The sequence below is a fragment of the Perognathus longimembris genome, chromosome 4, assembly GCF_023159225.1.
Source record: "Perognathus longimembris pacificus isolate PPM17 chromosome 4, ASM2315922v1, whole genome shotgun sequence".
In the NCBI taxonomy this organism is placed as follows: Eukaryota; Metazoa; Chordata; class Mammalia; order Rodentia; family Heteromyidae; genus Perognathus; species Perognathus longimembris.
Genome location: NC_063164.1, coordinates 60274553 through 60299407, shown reverse-complemented (window position 1 = coordinate 60299407; position 24855 = coordinate 60274553). Strand labels below are relative to the sequence as shown.

General features: G+C 34.6%; 1 protein-coding gene and 1 non-coding gene across 7 annotated transcripts in view; both read left to right on the top strand.

Moving 5' to 3' along the window:
- Positions 1-24855, top strand: part of Slc4a10 (solute carrier family 4 member 10) — a 267507-nt gene that overhangs the window by 59953 nt on the left and 182699 nt on the right. For 2 of the 6 annotated variants that reach the window (XM_048345334.1, XM_048345331.1), the window contains exon 1: positions 18942-19137. The exons of the other annotated variants lie outside the window; for them this stretch is intronic. In XM_048345334.1, coding sequence (XP_048201291.1) covers positions 19057-19137 — 81 coding nt within the window. In that variant the 5' untranslated portion in view covers positions 18942-19056. Of the gene's footprint in view, positions 1-18941; positions 19138-24855 lie in introns of those variants that run through there. 6 annotated transcript variants of the gene reach the window in all.
- Positions 345-449, top strand: LOC125351008. Its single transcript, XR_007210902.1, has one exon. It is a non-coding gene; the product is annotated as a U6 spliceosomal RNA (small nuclear RNA).

Sequence of the window (24855 nt, the reverse complement as noted above, 5' to 3'; positions counted from 1 at the left end):
TCCTCCCAAAGTTGTATAGTTCATTTCCAACAGAGTGTCTAGTGGGTTTCACTGCTGAATTCGTTCATCCTTTGTCCCACTGTTTCTGTGATTCTGCATCCCCTCTCCAAATCAGATAAACTTATTTACAGGACAAAGGGTACACAAATAAAAAACTTGAGCTGCAGCTCTGAGGCCAGAAATAATAAGTGATAAATCTAGTATAACATAGCTAGTTACTTCATCTTCTGCGTTTTAGGCCAATATGTTTCCAATTAATTATATCATAACGTTTTCTAACCTTCAACTTATATGTTCAAAAAACACGACTACCTTTTTCATAAATGGAAAGAAAAAGAAACTTGGTGCTTGCTTCGGCATCTCATATACTAAAATTGGAATGATACAGGGGAAATTAGCATGCCCCTGCACAAGGATGACATGCAATTCATGAAGCATTCCACATTTTTAATACGACAGTTGAGATTCATTTTCAGCACCCTTATTTAAACATTCACAAAACTAAAATTAAGAACATAATTAAGAACAAACAGATACAAAGCATTTAGAGCAAAAAAGAAAAACTTGGTAACTGCTCCACATATTCTCATTTTCACGGAAGCAGCTCCCTTTCTTGTAGGAGCTACTTCCCTAAAACATTAACCTTCTGACTACTCCTTGTATTGTCAGGGCTTTACAGCTATCCCTATCCCATCCTTACTAATATAATAAGAATTCTACATTGTTTAGTCATTTGTTGTGATTGCTGTAGTTTTTCCTTCCCAATTTCTGTATTTTTGTTTCTAGAATGCAGGGGATAATATAAGGACAAGAATCATGGAATTAGGCTGATAGTGACTTCTGTAACTTCATACTATAATATTTACTGGAATCTCTCCACTGAGTTGAATTTTTTCTCTGTTTTACTGAAGATGATACATATCTGGAAAAATGTGATTGTTTTTTGCATTTTAAGAAAAATACTTGAAGCAAATTGTAGGCCTTTCTCAGATGCCAATGAGAGTGTAACAGTGGTGTGAATACAGGTGTATGATTGACTAGGGACCACTGTGCAGGTAACTAATACATATGCCAAGGAGGAAACAGAATACAAAATAGGTCAACTTGGGGAAGTTTTACGTATTCCTGTATTTTTAAGTGATCTATTTTTCCACACTCGAACACTTTAGGAAGGAGTATACTTGTTTTACTCTTACATTCTTTAGCATAGTACTGAGTTATTAGGAGAAATGCAATAAAATGTCATCAAAGAAATGAACATGTTTAAAGAGAAGAGCAGAAGAAGGCTATGTTGCTGAAACTTCTTCAGATATGATTGACAGAGAACCAGACTAAGGGAAAGTCTCAAAGGACAGGATTCTGGATGGTAGTGTTTATTGTAGCAAAAGTCAAGGAGAAAAAGGAAGAGAAATCCAACGGGGTTTTATTAGCTTTCCTTAATATTGAGAATGTTCTTTATTCTGTTTTGAATGGTTGAAATATTTTGAGAGACTCTTCTTGTTTTAAAATCTGTAACAAAATGTTATACTTTTAGGTTCTGTATAGTATTTTTTGTGAATTTATATTATGGTAACTACACTAAAAGAGGAATAATATTTGGCTTAGGACTTTCAAATATTTTTATAAAAGATTATCATGGTGTAGAATTCTTAACAATATCCAGGAATAATTTTTAAAAGATCCAGTTCGTAAGAATAGAAATGATAATATACTCAAGTTACAATGAGAAGTAGAAATCACATGTAATTTTTCTGTTGTGATAAAATACATAAAATTAAGCTTATTTTATAATTATATTTTTTTCATGGCATTAAGTGTATTCATATTACTGTGTACCCATCAAGTCATTCTTTTCCAGAACATTTTCATTACTACAGATTGAAATTCTACTGATAAAACAGCTCCTGGCTCTTTCCTTCCCTCAGCTCCTGGCAATACCATTGTACTTTTTTTTTCTTCATCTTTGACTGCCTCTAGGTATTTTTTACAAGTGGGATCATAAAAAATCTGTTATTTTCTTTTTCTGGATTACCATAGTTAAGTTTTTAAGGTTCATCCATGATAAATACACCGCAGTTCAGTTTCTTGTTAAGATTGATTAATATTTGATTGTATAAATGTGCCAAATTCTACTTATTCATTTGTCTACCAATAGACATTTAGGTTTTAAATACCATTTGCTTATTATGACCATTTTTCCCCAGATATGATTATAATGACTTTGAATCCCTACCTCTATAGTTGATCTAAGTTCTTCACATTTCCTTTTCTAGTTCTGTTCTTTCAGGAGATTGTGGAAAAGTGCCATGGATGGATTAGTAAAAGACATCCTTATCTATAGATACAAGGCAAGGACATATTTTCTTTATAGTGATGTATAGAGGGTTTACAGTTACATATGTAAAGTAGTGAGTACATTTCTTGTCAAACTTGTTGCTTCCTCCCTCATTTTTCTCCCATCTTCCCTCCTCCCCAACACCTCTGCCAAGTTGTACATACAACATATTGTCTTGTAAGTATTGGTGTTGCATTGGTTTACCCTTTCTCCTTTGTCTTACCATTTTGATGTTCCCCTTCCCTTCCCTAATTCAGATAAACATACATATATAATAAATACCCTGGGTACCAAGATCAATTGCAGCGACAACAGGTGGTACAGTATAGGGAAGAAAAACACAAGAAAAAGGAAATAATTTCACATACTACATTAAAATAACAACAGTGAAAACCCATTTGTTTCCATATCTTGGAGTTCATTTCACTTAGCATCATCTTTTATGAGCATATGTCCATATTCACTGAGCTATTGTGATTTTCTGCTAGGATTATTGTAGATGCACACTAATTATTACCACTGAGGGAATCATAGAGTCTATGTTTCTTTGGGTCTGGCTCACTTCATTTAGCATGATTTTTTTCCAACTCTTTCCCTTTCCTTATTAATGGAGCAAATGTCATTGTTTCTGATAGAAACATAGAATTCCATTGTGTCTATGCACCACATTTTCTTGATTCATTCATCTACTGAGGGGCTTCTGGGTTGGTTCCATACTTTAGCTATGGTAAATAATACTTCAATGAACATGGTTGTGCTGGTAGCTTTAGTATGTCCTTGTTTGTAATCCTTTGGGTAAATGCCCAGAAGTGGTGTTGCTGGGTCATAGGGGAGCTATATGTTTAGTCTTTTGAGGAACCTCCATACTGCTTTCCAGAGTGGTTGAATAACTTTACACTCCTACAAAAGGTGTAGTAGTGTTCCTTTTGGCCACATCCCAGCCAGCATCTGTTATTAGCTTTCTTGATGATAGACATTCTTACTGGAGTGAGGTAGAATCTCTTTGTTGTTTTGATTTGCACTTCTTTTATGGCCAGAGAAGCTGAGCACTTCTTCATGTTTCTATTGGAGCAAGGGCATCTTTTACTCATGGTTAGAGGAGCACTTGTATAATGGCTTGAAAGAAGAAAATAGTTTTTTTTTTAATCCAAAATAAGGCTTTTAGACAGGGAAAGAGAAACATTTTTGCCACTTAAGTAACTCAGTGACCTTCTTGGGCCATGCTCTTACTCTGTTTTTGCTTCACTTTCCTCAAAGGTAAAACAGAAATAATGCCTATCTACTTGGTTTGTTATAGGTATTAAAAGTGCATGGCTCACAGGAGGCTAGTGAATAAATTGAAGTGGTGGTAGAGCACTAGCCATGAATAATAAAGCCCATGGACAATGCCTAGGTGCTGAGTTCAAGCCCCAGGACCAAAAAACAAACCAAAGCAAAACAAACCCAATAAAATGAAAGTGAAGTGTCATTTTTTACATCATTGGAAAAATGACTAGTGTTTTTTTTTTATAACAAATTCAGGATGAATGCTTGGAATCATATAATTCAAGGTCCCATTGTAGCAGAAATGGTTGAGAGACTGGAGAATGGAACAGGCAGAAGGAGCAGTCACCCCTCAGAGATGCTGATTCTGAGATACAGAGAGAAGCCATTTAGAGGGTCATGTGGTAGGCATGTTATCATGCTGTGGAAGAGGAAAGCTCCACATTTGCACATGGCCCTCATGGACCGGGATAAGCAGTCAGGCTATTTGCAGGCATTGATTTCCCGTTGAGCTGCTTATTACCTGAACAAGTCAAGTTTGCTAGATTCAAGATGAATGGTAGTCAGTATTTATTTAATCTCTAATGGTTACTGAACTTTCTAAGTGGTATTGGGTAATTTAGTTAAAAATTAATGGTAGTGAAAAAACAAAACTCCCTTGTTGGGCTTTTTTGCTTTTTTGCCCCTCCCGGCTCGGAGTCTTACTTCTTCCTTTCTACTCTCCCTTTCACGCCCTCTCCCCTAGTCATCCGACCTGCAAATAAGCTAGAGTGGAATGGGGGAGATAGCTCCAACCTGTCGCGCATGTGATCTGCCGCAGATATATGCCCGCCTTCTCACCGCTAGAAGTCTGGCGTACATATGCAACGGGGCTAGCTTCTTAGAGCCAACTAACTTTATTGAGACAAGGACAAGGGGAGATGATTCCGAGGAAGGGGTTTGGCCAGGATGCCCATAGGCTGAAAGGTATCACCTGACCCCCAAGGGCTAACGTCACTCGAGCACGCCGAGCCAGGGCGGGGTTGGTAGGTGCCAGGCTGGCTAGAGGGTTGGGGGCTGTTTGCCCAACTGATTTCTCTGGATTCCAATCCAGAGGGGGTAGCAGGGCCGCATCCCCCAGGGCTGGGGGAGGGGCATCAAGCCCCTTCCATCAAGGTGAGAAAGATGGATCCCAACACTCCCTAATGGTAGCTACTGTTTTATTGTTTACTATGGTCTAGGCTTTAGGCTAAGTGCATCTAAGTCATCTTACATACTTCTCAATTTTATTTGATAATGTGTCATTACCAGCCAACTTGTAAAATGAAGCAATTAAGGATCATAAAAATCAATAATTTAGTCTTACAAAGCTGGTAAGTGTTTACCTACTTTGATTTACCTGGCTTTAACAAGTATATGAGCAAAATATATATATAAAGTATATGAACAAGTATATTCACAAAACATCTTTTTATTTCATGTCCTGATAACTATAACTTAAGATTATTTGACTTAATTCCAAATATATTTACACACAATTTATCAAGGAGTTTCTTAGTCACTAAGATATAAAGATACAATTTAACAGGTTAAAATAATCAAAGGACCAACTCAATGTGAATTTTTTTCTTAGAAGGGTGAACTAAATATTAGAACTTCCCTACTGTTTATGAAGTGATATGCTATACAGAAAATGATTCCAGGCTAAAGATGCTGAGGTTACGACTACAGAGAATATTATGAACTCGGTTACTATTGTATTTTTCCAGTAATATTATTATTAAGAAGTTATCTTTGGAAAGTATACTACAGCAAGGGCATACACTTTCCTTCATTTATTCAAGATTTATTATTTATTCTTATTTGTTATTCACTATTTTCTAGAGAGTATTGAGGTTTGCAGTATTAAGAAATGCACAGTGCCTGCCTTCAATGCAATCATACTATCAGGATGAGAATGGTTCAAAAATGATATGACATAGCATGAAATCCTATGGCTGGTGGAGTTAGCCCACAGGAAGGTGACCAGAGGAAAGGTACACTAGAGAAAAATCAGATTGAAAAGAAGTAGTTCACTTTTCAAGAATAAGTGGTAGAACAGAGAATAAATAAAATGGTAAATGAAAGGATAAATTTGGAAAGACATTTCAGAATATGATACTTAAGGGGTTAATATTTTTAATACTTAAACTATATGTAAACACATAATCTTAAAATGACCTTAGAAACAATATAAACTAAAAATTTCTACAAATTGAGATATATTAAATCCAAATAATTGATAGAAGAATGATAAGGGAACGAGTATTAGCGTTAACTTACATGTATGGCTTAAAGAGTGTTGTCCTTCTTTGTGGAACAATTTGATAAAGTATATTGGGAGCAATCAGGCCTTCTGTGTGATACAATGTTAAGTCTAATTACTTGATATATGTACAACCCTTTTCCTACTTAGTTATTCGTTCATTCATCCATTTGTTTAAGAGGCTGTCTCTTTTTCATACTATATTTTTGGCTTCCTCATCATATATTACATGGCTTTCACTACATACAATGTTCATTTCTCAATTAAACTCAATGAAGCTGGAAAATTTTCCATCCTGAGGCAAACATTTGTTAAATGAATTCTTCTTGTAAATATAGTGACCTACAGACTTCTAGGAATTGAGAACAATTCAGGTCATACCTGAAATTTCAGGCTAATACTTTATTACTTAAAATTTAGCTCATTTGTTTGTTTACTAGTTAGGTTGTTGATTCTTTGATGGTTTAGTTTCTTGAGAAATTTGTATTTTCTGGATATTATGTCTCTGTTTGATGTATAGCTGGTAAGATACCAATTCTGTAGACTATATTTTTAGCTTTTAACTATGTGTTTTTTCTTTTATGCCTGGTCCTGGGGCTTGAGCTCAGGGCCTGAGCACTGTCCCTGGCTTCCTGTTTTTGCTCAAGGCTAGCCCTCTACCACTTGAGCCACAGTGCCACTTCTGGCTTTTTCTGTTTATGTGGTGCTGAAGAATTGAACCCAGGGCTTCATGCATGCTAGGCAAGCACTCTACCACTAAGCCACATTCCCAGCCTTAACTATGTGTTTTGCCAGGCAGAAATGTCTTACTTTAATGTAATCCTATTTGTCAGTTCTGTCTTTGATCTGCTTAGCCACTGGAACTTTACTCAGAAAGTTCCTGTCTCTGCCAAAACATTCTAATGTTCTTCCTATTCTTTTCTGTAGTAGTTCCATTGTTTCAGGCCCAACACTGAGATCATTGATCCTTTTTGAATTGATATTAATGCAGGATGTAAAGTAAGGATCCAGTTTCAGTTTTCTGCATGTGAATATTCACTTTCTTACCATCATTTGCAATGCCTTAGACAAACGAATTCATAGTCCAACAAAATGAACACTAGGAAACTTAAAAAGTGGTGGCAGGAAGTCAAGGGGCAGGGGAATAGAAAAATGAAGAGGAGAAGGGGAAGAATGCAGTCATAATATGTACATCCTATGAAACTATGAACATTGAGGGGAGGGATAGGGGAGAATGATGAAAGGGGTGACATCAATCACAATAAATTTTACTTATAAGTGGACATATTAAATAATACCTTTAGTACAACTACATAAAGATAATAAAAATAGAATTAATAAAAACTAGATGTGGTTAAAATGTATAACATGTCTTGATACCCATTGTGACATTATGGTAATAAAGTTAATTAACACTTCTGATATTTGCCTTTTTCATTGATACTCTGCTAGCAGATTTCAAGTACACAACATAGCATTAACTATATTCACCATGTTGGACTTTAGATTATCAGAATGTATTCACCTAATAATATGTACCCCTGGCCAGTATCTCCCCATTTCCTTCACTCCTTGTCCCCTGATAACCATTGTACTAGTCTGGGTCTTTTTTTTTTCTTTCTTCTGGTGAGCAGACTGAACTCAGGGTCATACAAAGCTATTATTCCTGAGTATATTACCACGTGATGCACTTTTTTTCTTAGTACTTTTCTTAATGTTTCAGTCCTCTTTTTTCTTGTTTTGTTTTGTTTTTGCCAGTCCTGGGTCTTGAAGTCAGGGCCTGAGCACTGTCCCTGGCTTCTTTTTTTGCTCAAGACTAGCACTCTACCATTGAAGCCACAGCGCCACTTCTGGCTTTTTCCATATATGTGGTGCTGAGGAATCGAACACAGGGCTTCATGTATGCAAGGCAAGCACTCTACCACTAGGTCATATTCCCAGCCCCTCTCTTTTTTCTTTATCCTTACCAAGACTTGCTTTCTGTAACTTCTAAAATGAGTCTTTTTTATAAAAAGAAATATGCCCAGAAACAGAAAAGTTCTATCCATTTTTCTTAAACCTGAAGAGGTTTCTGAATTTCATTAACTTAACTATGTTTAATGTTTCTGCTTTCACACTGTATTCTCACTTATAAAATGTAAATATGTTTGGGAAAATACTTTTACGTAAATAATATCAAAAATAGATTAGTTATATGCACAAGTTTTATGAGAGCTAAGGGGCCTGAGCCCTTCAATAATTTTTACCCCGGGATCCACAATTTTACTTTCACTAATTACCTATGATATCAGGTCAGAGAGACTAAACATTTATCAAAATCACATATATTGGGCTGGGAATGTGGCTTAGTGGGTTAGAGTGCCTGCTTAGCATGCATGAAGCCCTGGGTTTGATTCCTCAGGACCATATAAACAGAAAAAGCCAAAAGTGGTGCTGTGGTTCCACTGGTAGAGTGCTAGCCTTGAACAAAAGAAGCTCAGGGACAGTGCCCAGGCCCTGAGTTCAAGACCCATGACTGGCAAAGAAAAAAATCACATATGTTCTCAACAATATTATTGAAGAACATAGGTAAAGACATTACTGTCAAGACAGTTTCATGAGCTGTTGAAAATTGGCATTACTCTTAGGAATATTTTTTAATTACTTTAAATTTTTACTATAAGAAATAAAATTTTGACTTGTACCAAGGTTGATGGAGGGGAGAGGGTTGAGCTAGTTCAGGTGTCCCTTTTCCCCTGTGCTATATTTGCTTCCCCTTTGGGTCTCTGGGCCTTGCATCTTTGTGTCCTTTGGAAAGGGGTCTGCAGCTGCCCACAGCTCTTTACCCTCATTCTCATCTCCCTCCCTTCTCAGTACTGCAGAAAAACAGTTGTATCCTCTCCCTTCTTCCTCCTCCAGCCCCTTGGGAGGACTTAGGAGTGGGCTTTTTGTTTTTTCTCCAGCTGACAAGTCATGTTCTTGTTTTACCTCTGGCCAGGGAAATGCCCGGTCTCAAGTTCTCCTGACCCAGGGGGTTATAGCCATGCTTGCTGTTCACTACTTTGGGCCTCCAAAAGCTGTAGTCTTGTCTCCCCTAATGGGCTTTGGTTTGCACTGTGACCTTGGGGGAGGGGCTGGGCAGGATGGGTTTATTTCTTTTCCTCCCTGCCTCCTTAAATCCTGCAGTCAGTCATTATGATCTTAGGATAAATTTCAATAATCTGTCTAATTCTTCTTGTACATATACATGAAAAAGCTGGATTTGAAATTGAAACTTAGTAAAATATTTGCCTATGGGAATATGATATATTTTTTACATTTTCTCCTCAACATAACAGTAAGGTATCTGGAATTCAATAAAATGAAGATTGAATAAATATGTTTAAAATACAGAGAAATTGAAACTCCCAAGGTCAGTCAAATAGAAAAAAGATGTCTTTTCTTCCATTACTTATTTTTGAGTATCTGGAGAGCACTCTACCACTAAGCCACATTCCCAGCCCATGATATAATTTTTGAGAGAAATAAAAGTTTAATATATCTTAAGACTATATTAATTAAAACACTAGGAGTAAAATGTCATTAATACTTACATGCATATAATGGAATTTTAGGAATGTTTGCTCTACCATTTTTATCTCCTGCTTTTTTTCTCTCTGTGTAGACCTATTTTGGTATAACCATTTAGTCAGTACTCTTCAGCAAATTGTTGCATCTTTTAGTTGTAGGACTTACTATCCAATACTAAGGGAACTAGCAAAATAATTAAATCAGAAAAAGTAGCATCTGTTAAATACTTAAAATACTACCTTATTGTTATTGCAAAAGTGATATACAGAGGGATTGCAATTACATGAGTCAGGTAATGAGTACACTTCCTTTTGGACAGTATCTTCTGTTCCCTCTCTCCCAGTCCTTCCTGTCTATGGATAGGTGGAATCAATATTGTGAAAATGGCCAGACTGCCAAAATGATATACTAACTCAATGCAATCCCCATCAAAATCTCAGTGACATTCTTTACTGAGATAGAAAACAATCCAAAAATTCATATGGAATAACAAAAGACCTAGAATAGCTAACGTCATTCTATGCAAAAAAAATAAATGCTGGTGGTATCACAATACCAGACCTCAAGCTCTGCTACAGAGATAAAAATAACAAAAAAGTTTGGTGTTGGCACAAAAACAGACCTAAAGATCAGTGGAACTGATTAGAAAATGCAGAAATAAAATCATATGCATACAGTTATCTGTTGTTTGATAAGGCAGTCAAAGACATACAGGGGGAAAATAGCACTTTCAATAGTTGGTATTGGGAAAACTGAGCATCCATATGCAGCAAAGTAAAAATGTATCCCTATTAGTCACCATGGATTAATATCAATTCAAAGCGAATCAAAGACCTCAATGTTAGGCCAGAAACTTTGAAATTACTGCAAGAGAGAGAGTAGGAGAAACATTAGAACTTAGAGGTATGGATAGAAACTTCATGAAAAGAGTCCCAGAGGTACAAGTAGGAGAGGGACTTTAGAAGTGGGATTACATATAAGAAAATGTTTCTGCACAGCTAAACTAGAAAGAAAGCCAACAGACAGGAGATCTTTACCAGCAGTACATCAGACAAAAACGTGTTTTAATAGTAAAAAGGCAACCCCTTTGTATATCACCTTTACAACAATGATAAAACATATTTTTAAAAGAGGAATCAAAAGGCACGACTCATTATTGAAGCTTGGTATGGACATTAGTATATGAAGAAGATGCTATCTACTTACCTGTGTCAAAAGGCAGAAGTTGATTATTCTAAAAGTACAACCACTTCATCTAACCTGACATTTATACTGCGGCATCCATGAAATCTACCCTACCAGGCAGAAGTGAATATTTATAATAAAAATTAGGACTTAATTGGGAGATTTAATTTCTTCTCAGTCTATTAGGTCTTCTTTTCAAGTGGTTTTACTATTCACTACATAGACTCGTGTGTCTTATGCTCCAGTGTCAACCTTAGTTCTTGTACAAGTAAACATTATACTACCCTCTTGTCTAGCTGGCTAAAATCACCACACAAACCACAACAATTAGACAACTCATAATGCAAAATCCTGCCAAAGAATTTTCCCTCTTTCCCCCATATAACACTAAAACTGGCTCAAGAGCTAATCTGTCAAAAAACAGTCTGTACTAGCTTTAGCTCAATATAAATAAAGTGTGAAAATAAGCAATCAATCACACATATAATAAATGATATGCAAGACACAAAGAATGATTTTTGAAAGTTTAGATAAGCTAAAAGAAATAGAGTTGAACATTTTAATGGAATTGGGCAGAATTATAAGTAAAACATTAAAAAGAGTGAAATTTAAGGCATATAATTGTGGTATGAGGATGTGTTGAGACAGGGTTTCTCCAATCATTACCATGTTTCTCAGAAAGTAGATCCCATTTTAATAAGAAGAGCTTGAAGTCTCTCTCTGTGTATATGTGCATATAGATATATATGTGTACACACATATACCACACACACACACACACACACACACACACATCTTCACTCGGCACTTATGGCTCATGCCTGTAATTCTAGCTACTTAGGCGAGATCTGAGAATCACAGTTCAGAGCCAGCCCACTCAGGAAAGTCTGTGAAATTTCTATCTATGACTAATCACCAAAGATCTGGAAGCAGAGCTGTGGCTAAAGTGGTAGAACACTAGCCTTGAGCATAAATGCTGACAGCACCTAGCTCCTGAGTTCAAGCCCTAGGACACACACACACACACACACACACACACACACACACACACACACACACACACACACTTTGAGTCATATTAGGCGACCGTATTTTAAAGATAAAATGTATTGTGTATTTTTCAGAGTATATTTTATATAGTTTAAATATATTTACCCCATAAATATATTGAGGTCTTATTTTTCATTTAATGCTTTAATTATGACTGTTAATCAGCTTTTCAATGCTACAGAAAGCTGTTTTTCTCACCTTCCACCTACTAGCCCATCTAATTATGAACCTGTCAGTGGATTAGCCTCTTGATGGGGTCAAAAGTCCAAGGATTCAATCATTTGCCCCACATTCCACCTTTGAATATAATCTACACATGACCACAGATTTGGGAGAACATTTCAGATCCTAGCCACTACCATGATACACATTTTACTTTACTATTAATCTTTTAGTTATAGCACCCACATTAATCTTCTTTCTTCAACTTTTTTTTACAGTCGTGCCATTCGTGTGTGTGTGTGTGTGTGTGTGTGTATGCACGTGCACGCTGGCACTGGTCCTGGGGTTTGAACTCTGGGTATGGGTGCTATCCCTGAGCTTCTTTTGCTAAAGGCTTAAGCTCTATAACTTGAGCCACAGCTCTACTAGCTTTATTGGTAGTTTACTGGAGATAAGAGTCATGGACTGGCTTCAAATTGAGATCTTTGAGCTCAGGCACTTGAGAAGCGAGAATTACAGGCATGAGCAACTAGTGCCCAGCACATTTTAGATACGGTTTCTACATATGAGAGAAAATATGCAGTATTTGTCTTTCTGAACCTGCGTATTTCAATTAATCTCTAGTTCTATCCATTTTCATACAAATGACATAATTTTGTTCTTCTTTACAGCTGAATAATTCACTGCATTCTCTTATTTAAATAACTTGTATATATTTTACTATGATAACTTATTATAATACAATATAAACTATTATAAATTATAATTCAATAAGTTTTAATATAAATTACAATTTAATAATATAAATAATACAAATTATTTTATGTAATAAAATGTATCATGTAACAATTCTATTACATTATAATATATAAATTATATAATACATAATATAACTTATATAGTATATAGTTCATATAAAACATACTCATATAAATATAATGTACACATATATACATATAATATACATACATACAAAATTTATTCAATGTTTTGGATAGTAATGCTTTCCCTGATATTGTTGAATGGTACTATTATAAAAAAATGGGTGTACACCAGTGTGTACTGTATACTGACATGTATTTCATTGGATATATGTTCAATAGTGGTCTAGCAGGATAATATAGTAGCTCTATTTTTAGTTTTTGGAGGAACTTCCAAAACTGAAACTTCTAATTTCTATTGTGATTGCATTAATTTAGACTCCCAATAACAGCGTGTAAAAATTCCTTTTCCTATGCTTCCTTATTTGTTTTCTTCATGATAGGCTGAGTTGAGTTGCAACCTCAGTGTCATTTTAATTTCAATTTACTTTATGTATAAAGATATTGAATATTCTTTACATATGTGTTGGACTTTTATATTTACTTTTTAAAGATCTGTCAAATGATTTTGTGCATTTTTAAGCTAGATTATTTGTTCTTTTTGTGTTTGATTGCTTGAGCTCATTATTAATCTTTTGTCTGATGAATAGCTGCCAATAATTTTCTCCTATTCTGTTGGGTGTCACTTCATTCTGGTGATTGTCTTTTTTGAGAGATAGAAACATTTTAACTTCATTTATCTATTCTTGACTTTATTTGCTAAATCATTGCACTCTTATGATGGGCTGGGAATATGGCCTAGTGGCAAGAGTGCTTGCCTTGTATACATGAAGCCCTGGGTTCGATTCCTCAGCACCATATATATAGAAAAAGCCAGTAGTGACGCTGTGGCTCAAGTGGCAGAGTGCTAGCCTTGAGCAAAAGGAAGCCAGGGACAGTGCTCAGGCCCTGAGTCCAAGCCCCAGGACTGGCGAAAAAAAAAAAAGAAAAAAGAAAAAAAGAAAAAGGTGTTTGCCCGTATCTAGATCTTGAAGTGGTCTCCTTATGATTTTTTTGTAGTAATTTCAAAGTATCAGATCTTAATTTTAAGGTATTGTGTCCATTTCATTTATTATTTTTTTTGTTGGTTGTGGGGCTTGAATTCTGGGCCTGGTGCTGCCCCTGAGCTCTTCAGCTCAAGGCTAGTGCTCTACCACTTTGAGCCACAGCACCACTTCCTCATTGATTTTTTTAAATTTAATTTTATTGTCAAAGTGATGTACAGAATGGTTACAATTACATATGTAAGGTTGTGAGGGAATGTCTTGTCAAACTTGTTACCCCCCACCCTCATTTTCTTCCCACTTTCAAATTGTACAGTTCATTTCTGACATATTGTCTTGTGAATTTCACTGTTGCATTTCTTCACCCTTTGTCCTTTGTCTCACCGTTTTGATATTCCCCTTCCATTCCTTAATTCAGATAAACATACATAATACCCAGGGTACCAAAATCAAATATAATGACAACAGGGATAAACCATAGGGAAAAATGAAAGAAAAAGAAATAACTTCATATAGTACAGTACAAAGAAAAACAACAATGAAAAATCTCTTTTTTCTGTATCTTGGAGTTCATTTCACTTAGCATCATCTTATATGATCATATGTGCATACCTCTCTCCACTCCTCTTCAATATAATATTAGAATTCCTAGCTAGAGCAATAAGGCAAGATGCAAACAAAAAGGGTATCTAAATAGAGAAAGATGAAGTAAAACTCTTCCTCTTTCTAGATGACATGATCTTGTATTTAAATATCCCATAGACTATACTCACAAATTACTCGTGATCTGCAACTTTGGCAACTAGCAGGGTATAAAATTAACTCTCAAAAATCAATGGCTTTCTGTATGCCAATCAGAAGAGTGAGGTTGAAATCAGGAAAAACAATTCCTTTTGTAATAGCCTCAAAAAATAAAATACCTAGGAATTAACTTAACCAAAGCTCTGAAGGACCTCTATGATGAAAACTTCAAAAACTTGAAAAAGGAAATAAAAGCAGATCTAAGGACGTGGTAAAACCTCACATGCTCCTGGATTGGGAGGATTACCATCATGAAAATGGCAATACTGCCAAAGGCTATCTACGAATTCAATGCAATATCCCAACACCATTTTTTAATTAAATAGAGGAAGCAATCCACAAATTCATATGGAATAATAAAAAACCCTGAATAGCAAAAAAAAATACTTAGCAGAAAGAACAATCCTGGAGGAATATCAATATCAAACTTCAACCTCCATTACAAATCTATGGTAACAAAAACAGCCTGGCACTGGCACAAGAACAGGCATGAGGACTAATGGAACAGAACTGAAGACTCAGAAATGAACAAATGAACATACAGATTTATGGCTGGCTAATCTTTGATAAGGGAGCAAAAAAATAGGATGTCTTTGGGCTTTTATTTATTTATTTTTGTTTGATTTTACAGCACAAGAGATAGGGATTTATTTTCAGTATTCTAAAAGTGAACACTCCAAGTTCGCAACAGTATTTGCTGAAGAAACTGATTTTTCTACAATATTTTTGGCACCTTTCTGGAAAATTTTGTGACTTATAGCTGTGAGCATGTATTTTGGGGCTTCTGTTTTGGCCTACCTACCTTGTTTATGTTTGTACCATGCTGCTTTAGTTACTGTGGTTCTGTACTGTAAGTCAGAATTTGAAGTCAGCATTACTCTTTCTGCAGGATTGCTTGGGTATATGGGATTCTTTTATTTCTTAAGAATTTTATAATTATTTTTTCTATTCATTGTGGAATTTGGTGAAGGTTACATTTACTCTGTAGATCACTCTCAATACTCATAATATTAATTCTGCCACATGGGAGATTTATCCATTTTCCAATGCCTTCAATTTCTTTCTTTGATATTTTAATTTTCATTGTATATTTCTTTCACTTCCTTTGTTAATTTTTTTCTTGTTTTATATTTGAGGTTATCCTCTTTTTATCAGCATGTTTGTTACTGGTGTACTGAAAGTGCTTTTGCTCTTTTCAAAATGCTTATTCTTGAGTATTTCAGATGTTCTCATGTTCAACAGATTCATAAATGGATTAAGTTATCTTCAAGTTTCACTGCTATGATCTGAATCTTTGTATTTCCATTCCTAAATCGTATGTTGAAAAACAACCTCATGATTTTTGAATGACCGATCCAATGTGTCTAGCTCTAATGAGGTATGGATACCTCTACAAAGAGAACAATCTTACCCCCTTTTTCTTCCATGTGAAGTTACAGCAGGAGGAAACATTTCATCAGACACTGCATCTTTTGACATATGGGTCTTGGACTTACTAGCCACCAGTATCGAGAAATCAATTTTTGTTGTCCTAAGCAGCCCACATTCAGGGTATTTTGTTATATCTCCATGAATAGACTTTGGTTTCTTTGTTCATTCAGTTCAAATGGATTTTTCTACAAATCTTTGGCTATTCCATATCCCTTATGCTAACAATCAATTAAACAGACTTCTTAGAGAAAGCATGAAGGGATTCTGCTTTCTATGATGAACATACTTCAGTAATAATTCTTTGAGCTCATATTTTGCTTCACAAAGCAACCATTATCTAAAAAGAAGTTTCTTGTATTTTAATTGCCTAGTCATGTTGAATCACTATTAAATAGATCTACTAATGGACTATAAATAAATTATTTTTTGGTTTAAGAAGACTTTTATTCATTAAGATAACAGTTTAAGAGCTTCTATGCATTCCAGCTTTGGTGTTTGTGTTACATATATTAACTGGGATGTTAGCCAGAAAACCAGATAACATATACTGGTTAATATCATCAAGGGAGTGGTAAAAATAGTTTGTATAAGTGCTCTGATAAAATATCTGAAAAAGCTCAATCTTCTTATTTTCCACTTATTATTCATTGAATCACTTTAAAATGTACACATTAGAGAGGACGTAGAAGGAATGTAAACCAAATATTTCCTTTTAAGACCTTCCAATGAATTCATAAAAGCAAACTGTATTTAACCTGGATAAATAATAAAACACAAAGGATATATGTTGTTTATAAAATATATGTTGGTTATCAGATGAGAATCATAATAATCTAAGAGATTTGCCATAAGCTTTGCTATTTCTCTTTTCCTCATTTCTCCTATAAGCCCTCAAATTCTATTCCTATTCAGTAAGACATAGATTGGAAACCTGTTATTCCTTTCTATATCTATTTGCCACTAATTTGGTTCAGGCCTTAATCATTCTCTTACCAAAATTTGATAATCCCTAACTTGCCTCTCTTCCTTCACATTTTTATTTCTCAATCGATTGTCCATACTTTAGTCAAGAGACTAAAACTATCAAACTGATTATAAAGATGACTTTTCATTCCCTTAAGACTAAAGCTCAATCTCTTTTTATAGGAAAACATGAAGTTATTTTATTTTATTTTTCTTATTTATTGTGAAAGTGATGTACAGAGAGGCTACAGTTTCATACGTTAGGCCTTGGGTACATTTCTTGTACTGTTTGTTACCTCCTCCCTCACTCCCAAGCTCAAACTCTTTTAGTGGTTCCCAAGGCATCCCGTGATTGGACCTTGGTTTCTCATCTTCCATCTGTTCTTACATTTTATAATGTAACTCTATTGTGTGGGCGATTCCTTAAATGTGACTTTTTAAGCATTTTCTCAGTTCTAACAGTTCAGTGTAAGGAAATAGTCTCAGTATCCTGTTATTGGTGTGCATCTCTACTTACTTCATTGATCACAACCAAATACACTTATTTGACTACTTTTTGTGAAGGCAGATTTGAGGTTGTTAAGGAGTCTCTAGTACATATGCAGTATCCATTATATAGCAAATAGTAATTTTTAACATAAAATACTATAAATAGGATATATAGACCTTATCAAGAAAATCTCTTCCAAAATGTATAACTATTTTGATTACAATAAAAGGGTATGTTGATAAATCTCATTGTTCTCCCTGTGATTTACCATCTAATTATGTTAACTATGTATATGTACCACCCAAATTTCAAGTCTTGCATCTGAACTTGTGTAGTTAGTGGCAGTAATTTGTCTAAAAAGATAATGTCAAGAAGACCACTAAGTAATACCAATTTCCTGACCTCTTGAAGAAGAACTTGTATGAGTGTGTGTGTGTGTGTGTGTGTGTGTGTGTGTATGTATGGTTCATTGTGAATGGGAGAAGGGAAATTTCACTGATTTATAATCAGTCGGCATTTTTCTAAAATAGTTTTGTATAGCATGTTAGCTATTAAATTTCAAAAGTTTTTAGTTTTTTAATTAGTTTTTTGATTGAGGCTGTACATGAAGTGAGAACTGTTTTAGTCTAAGATATACTTTGTGTCCTAAGTTTAAATTAAATCCATTTGACTATAATCTTAGCTTTTATTTTCTTTATGTCTAAAAACAACCCTTTATCACATGGCAAAGGGAAAGAATGTCCAATACTAATTTTAAAAGATATGGGTTCCTTATTATCAAGTTACTTTACTGATGTTTGAATTTCAAGAATCTGCTGTTGTAGTAAAAGAAACCATTACCAAAACACAATGAGTAGAACAATGACAGTTTGTAATTTTTCTGCCAAAAAATTTTCTGCCAATAAATTTTTGTGTAGGTTTTGCTCCTAAATTTTATCTACTCAATCTTGGAATTTGATAATAATGCATTAACTTTTGCATGTTGAGCCCTTAAATAAAAGCACAGAAAACATTTTTATTTGGTGTTGGTTGGTCTGAAGACCATGAAAATGAAACGTTAATGAACATTTATTGTATTTATCATTATTCACAAAGGTGGCCAGATTGAAAATTCTTAACTTTTAGGTATTTATAATCCTCATGAATTACACAAGTGATGATACACACTATTCAGAGAACCAATTTCTTTAAGATGGAGCACAATTTGCCTTGTTAAATCATTATACTAAGCCTAGTCATGTAGGAAGAAAACTGCCTAATAATTAAGAATTGACATTTTAACATGATATTTATAACAGGCACATTGGATTCTTAATTAAATAGAGCATCACTTATTTTAAAAGGATTGACAAAAAATATCAAACTTCTCTGGGCAAATGAAATCTGTATAGTAGCAGAAGTGGCAAACCTGAAGGATTTGGCTGTTTTTTTGTTTGGATGATGCAGAATTGCTCCACGCAAAAGCTTACTGTTTTCAGACAGCATTAGCAGCATCAGCATATACACTGTGTCAGCCTCTCTTAGTCCCGAGTGTTTGTAACTGCACAGGAGAGAGGACAAATAGTGATGATAGCTTAAACAGATACTGATGGACAGACCTGCTATTTGGTATTTTCTTCACTAGCCTTGAAGATGCTGAGAGAGAGAGATGGCTGTGATTATCTTTTGTAAGGTAGAAAATGCAATCTTTAGGGGTTTCTGGAAATAGAAAGGTCATGCAGTCTGGAACCTGTGAGCCTTTTCAGTCTCTAAGTCATCAGGTATGACCTTGTGAATTGTGATATTATTAGGATGGAGGGTTGTTGCTTCTTCTTGTAGTCATTTAGAATATGTGAAAGCAATGCAATAATCTATTTTCGGATTTTCCTTTGACTGTCTGAGCAAGTAGTATTTATAGTAATGGATAACAGCTAAACAATTTGAATTTTTGAGATGTATATGTGTGCATGAATATGTGTGTTTGTATGTGAGTTTGTGTTTTCCTTGACCTTTTCTGTGAAATGGGGACAAAAGGAAAATATTCTTTGTATGAAATGAACAATGTTTGGGCTCCTTAAGACTCTTTTTTTTCAAATTAAATGAGCCTTCATATAATGCTTTAAGTGATAAAGGAGGGTAAATCGATCAGAACAGCATAAAAGTATCATACTATCTGTTTAAAGATAAGATACATTACAAAACTGTTATCTAGTTTTTCTTAAGCATAGATCAGTGCTGCAAGCATTGCAGTACAGTACACAGCAATAAGTTTGATGAGTATAATAATGTTTATCAGCATCTGGGCTGTAAGGTAATTTCCTGAAATTTATATTGTAGTGGCTACAGTGTTTCAAAAGGCATTGGATTTAATAATTTCTTAGATGAACAGCTCATGTTGTTGGCACTTTTATGTAGAACTTTGTCAGGTCATTGTTGATAGCTGAGTATAAATTTATTTTACATGAAGAAAGCATTTGGATTTTGAAATTATTGATGATTGTTTGGGGGTGCAGAGAGATTTGGCATTTGCTTACTTTCATTTGCAAACAGCAGACTTGATTTCATTAAGCGTGTTGACTACAAAGAGAAATTATTGAGAAGCCAACATCAATGGATATATATATATATATATAAATTTGTCAATTATTTTAAGGTACTTTTATTTATCAAGTCATAAATGTGTTTAACTTCTGGCAAGAAGCTACCTGTGCTTCACATTTAAATCTAAAGACAACTGAATTTTATTAATTTTTCATATTATACATGTTCCCCTCCTCACATTTGATTCCATAGCACAATTATTTAAGGCTTCATTTGTGTACTTACATTTAAAATATAACAAAGTCTGAAACAATGAATTGATTCAGTTGAGCTGTTTCTATTTCTTAATTAAAAATACATTGAAAAAATTTACCTACTGATACTGAGTATAATTTATATGTTATTCAAGCTGCTTAGCCAGCTTATAGTCTTCTTAGTAGGGAAGATTGCCATATTCTTAAGCTTGATTAATTTTGGAATGATGTGAATATACCTTCTAGTTGCTACAAAACCTGTTTAATCTGTTAGAATTTATTTCCAGTATTTGCATGTATTAATCACTGTGAGTACATTCCGTTTCTTGGCATTGCTTTGGGATTCCTCTAGGCACTGGTTTCAGAGCATGTGACTAATTCTGTTGTATTTATGATCTATAAAGGAACCAAACCATCAAAAGTCATTTCTTTTACAAATCATGGAAAACTGTTACTATGTCAAAATATATTGAGTAAAGATTGGTTAGTGTGTAGCAGACATTTAAAAGCAATGTTCACCTTTCTTCCTGTGTAGCAAGTTTTGAATAGTGAAATTGATTGCCATTCTGCCTGGTAACAAATGGCAATCTTTTCTAAAAGGTTGACCTTGTCTATACTGTACCAATTTTCACATGCCTTTCATTAACATCATGGAAGTTTCTGAAGATATCAGTTTATGAACAAATGTCTGGGTAATTCTTCAATTCATTAAACACAAAGAAGTGGACCATTTGCATGATGCTGTATTTGCTGTTTGAGAAAAAAAATCCACTTCTTTTCAGGGAGATTATGAGAAAACATACAGAAGAAAACTTGTCATGCTTTGAATTTGCCTTTCAAAATTTGCATGCTACAATTTCCTTTTGCATTTGAAAAGTCAATTCTTATAATTTGTAAGCCATTTGCTTGCATTGTTATTATTTTTATTATTACTAATTGTTTGATTACACAAACTAAGGTGTTCCATCTTGACATTTGCATGTTATGTACATTAATCATATTTACTCTTTTATTCTTATTCTCTTTTAATTTCTCTTCTTCCCCTTATATATTCTTTGTAGTTCCCCTTTCCCTTTCAAGTCATTCTCTACTACATAGTCATTGTGAGACTGGTTTATTCATTTATGATGATGCTCTCCAGTTCCACCCAGGTTACCACAAACAATACAATTTTATTCTTTGTGGAAAAATAAAACTTCATTGAATATATTTTCTTTATCCATGCATCATTAGACTATGGTGAATAAGTGCAGCACTAAACATGGATATGAAGGTATCTCAAACAGTAAGTTTACTGATTCTTTTAGGTGTATATCCAGAATTTATTTAGTTTTTCTTATTTATTGTCAAAGTGATGTACAGAGAGGTTACAGTTTCATACATTAGGCCTTGGGTACATTTCTTGTCCTGTTTGTTACCTCCTCCATCATTTCCCCCCCTCCCCCCTCCCTCTCTCCCATTGAGTTGTTCAGTTGGTTTACACCAAATGGTTTTGCAAGTCTTGCTTTTTGAGTCGTTTGTCTTTTTATCCTTTGTCTCTCAATTTTTGATATTCCCTTTCACGTGCCTTGTTCTCATACCAGTATATATAGTTTCCAATGTAGTCAGATATCCAGAATTTAAATAACTGAATTATATGAATTTTTAATGTTTTGAGGACTTTCCCTGATGATTTCCATAGTGGATAGATTAATTTATATTTTTACAAACTGTTTAGGAAGGGCATTCTTGTCACCATCTTTTATTTTTTATTTATTGATAATGGTCATGCTAACTGTGGTTAGATGGAATCTCAATGTAGGTTGTGATTGTGTGTGTGTGTGTGTGTGTGTGTGTGCATGCGTGTGTGTGTGTGTGTGCTGGGGGCTTGAACTCAGGACTTAAGGGCTGCCCTTGAGCTCCTTTGCTCATGCTATCACTCTAACTACTTGAACCACAGCTCAAATAGTTTATTGGGGATAAGAAATCTCATGGGGCTGGGAATATGGCCTAGTGGCAAGAGTGCTTGTCTCTTATACCTGAAGCCCTGGGTTCGATTCCCCAGCACCACATATATAGAAAATGGCCAGAAGTGGCGCTGTGGCTCAAGTGGCAGAGTGCTAGCCTTGAGCAAGAAGAAGCCAGGGACAGTGCTCAGGCCCTGAGTCCAAGGCCCAGGACTGGCCAAAAAAAAAAAAAAAAAAGAAAGAAATCTCATGGGCTTTCCTGCCTAGGCTAGCTTTGAACTGCAGTCCTCAGATCTCTTTTTCCTGAGTAGCTAGGATTACAGGCATGAGCCATCAGAAACAATCTTTCAATGTAGCTTTATTTGCATTTCCCTGATAGAAAAAGATGTTGAACATTTTTCATGTATTTATTCAAAGTCATATTTATTTGAAAATTGTCTGTTCACTTCATTTGCCCCTTTATTGTATTATTTGCTATTTTGTGTCTATGGTTGTTTTTTTTTTTGAGTCATTTATATATTCTGGACATTAATTCCCAGGGAATGGATAGCTGATAATGATTCTGCCTTATTTTATAAAACTATCTCTTCTCCCTATTGATTATTTTTGTGCTGTGCAAAATCTCTTAAGTGAAATACAATCCCATTTGTCAATTATCTATCGTTTTTCTTGAAATTATTGGAGCCCAATGCAGAAGACTTGAACTGTTTTCTTCTAGTACTTTCTGAGTTTTGGGTCTTGTATGGAAGAATTTGATTCACTGTGAGTAGATTTTTTTACAGGGTAAGAGAAAGGGATATAGTTTCATTTCTTGACATTTGGGTATCAAGTTTCTTGGTACACTTGGTATATCAACTGACTTTTCACACATACATGCATTGGGCAGTTTTATTAAGACTAGTAAAGAATCATATGGGTGTAGCTTCATAAGCTTTTCTTTGGATCATCTATTCATTGGCCTACATATCTGTTTTCTGCTTTTCACAATTACCTTTAAGTAGTTGTAGAAATGAGTTGACATTTAACAAAGCAGTCTAAGAATACAATATATCTTGATAAATGTCACCAATTTCAACATTCTCACCTACCCCACCCCTACCTCCTCCTTCCTTCACTCTTCTTAATTTTTCAGGATGTACATTGGATTCTTAATTCTTTCCCCTTGATCCCACTCTGCCCTTTTCAAGTAGCTACTTCCTGGTGTTTCATTTTGTTGAACTCTAATTTTCCAAATTATTTGTGTTCTCCTTTGAATTTACCATATTTCAGTAAATATGTGTGTGTATACATTTGCATGCTATCCAACAATTTGCTTATATGTTTATAAACCAAATCTAGCTTCCACATATAAGGAATAACATGCATCCTTTTTCTCTCTGGGTCAGATTTACTTCACTTAGAAAACCTTTTCCATTTCTTTACAAATTGTACAATATAATTATCTTTAATGGATGAGTAAAATTCCATTTTGTGTACATACTACATTTGCTTGATTCTTTCATCTACTGAATGGTATCTGGTTTGATTCCATACCTTGGCTATGGTGCAAAATGCTGCAGTGATCATGGTTGTGCTGGTGACTTTATTGTACTGTGGTTTGTAATCTTGTGAGTAAATGTCCAGAAATGAAATTGCTGAATCATAGAGTCATTCTATGCTTAATTTTATGAAGATTCTCCACACAGCTTTTTAGAGTGGCTGAACAAGTTTACATTCCCGTCAACAGTGTATCTGGCTTGCTTTTTGACTACATTCCCACCAGCATTGGTTATTGTTTGTTTTCTTGGTAATAGACATTATTACTGGGGTGAGGTTCAATATCAATATTGTTTTAATTTCTATTTGTTTCATGGCCAGAAATGTTGAATATTTCCTCATGTCTCTATTAGCAACTTTTACTTCTTTTAGGAAGACTCTTTAACTCATTTATTAGTTGAGTTGTTGGTTTATTAAGGATTTAAGTTTTGAAGTTCTCTGTATATTATGGATATTATGCAATTAATTTGTAGATGGTAAAAAACTTCTCTCATTCTGTATGCTGTCCTCTTGTTGGTTATGTCCTTTGCCATGCATGACCTTTCTTAGTTCAATGTATTTTCGTTTATCACATCTTTGCTTTGCTGTACTTCTGGATCTTTACTCAGAATGTTTCGACCAGTGTTTTTTGTGCTAGTACTATGTTTTTGTTACTGTTGCTGTGTAGTATAGTTTGAATTCAGGTATTGTGGTACATCTAGCCTTAGCCTTTTCACTCAGTATTTCTTTGGGTTTTGGGGGTCTTTTGAGTTTCTGTATGTATTTTAGGATAGGACATCAAATTTTAACTTAATCTGTACATTAATGAATTCTAGGATAAATTACAACCAATTTTTCTGCACACAATAGCATGAGAAAAACAAAACGTCTTGAACTATATAGTCCCACCTTTTATGATTTTTGTTTAAAATGTATTGAATTCTTTTAATGAATAATTTTGTTAAGCATAGCACTATCAACTATAAAGCAGTAAAATAACTCAATATACTTTATTAAGATTAAAAAAATTAGAGTAAGATGGACCTTTATCAATGCCAGGAGGCAGCATCAGAAACCCCAAGAGTTACCGATTCATTCCAATTTAAGGCTAGGGTAATTCAGTGAGTAAATATGACTATTATAGAAGGAAAGTTGTTACTTTATTTTATTTTATTGTCAAGTTGATGTACAGAGGGGTTACAGTTCCATACGTTTAGGCCTTGGGTACATTTCTTGTACTGTT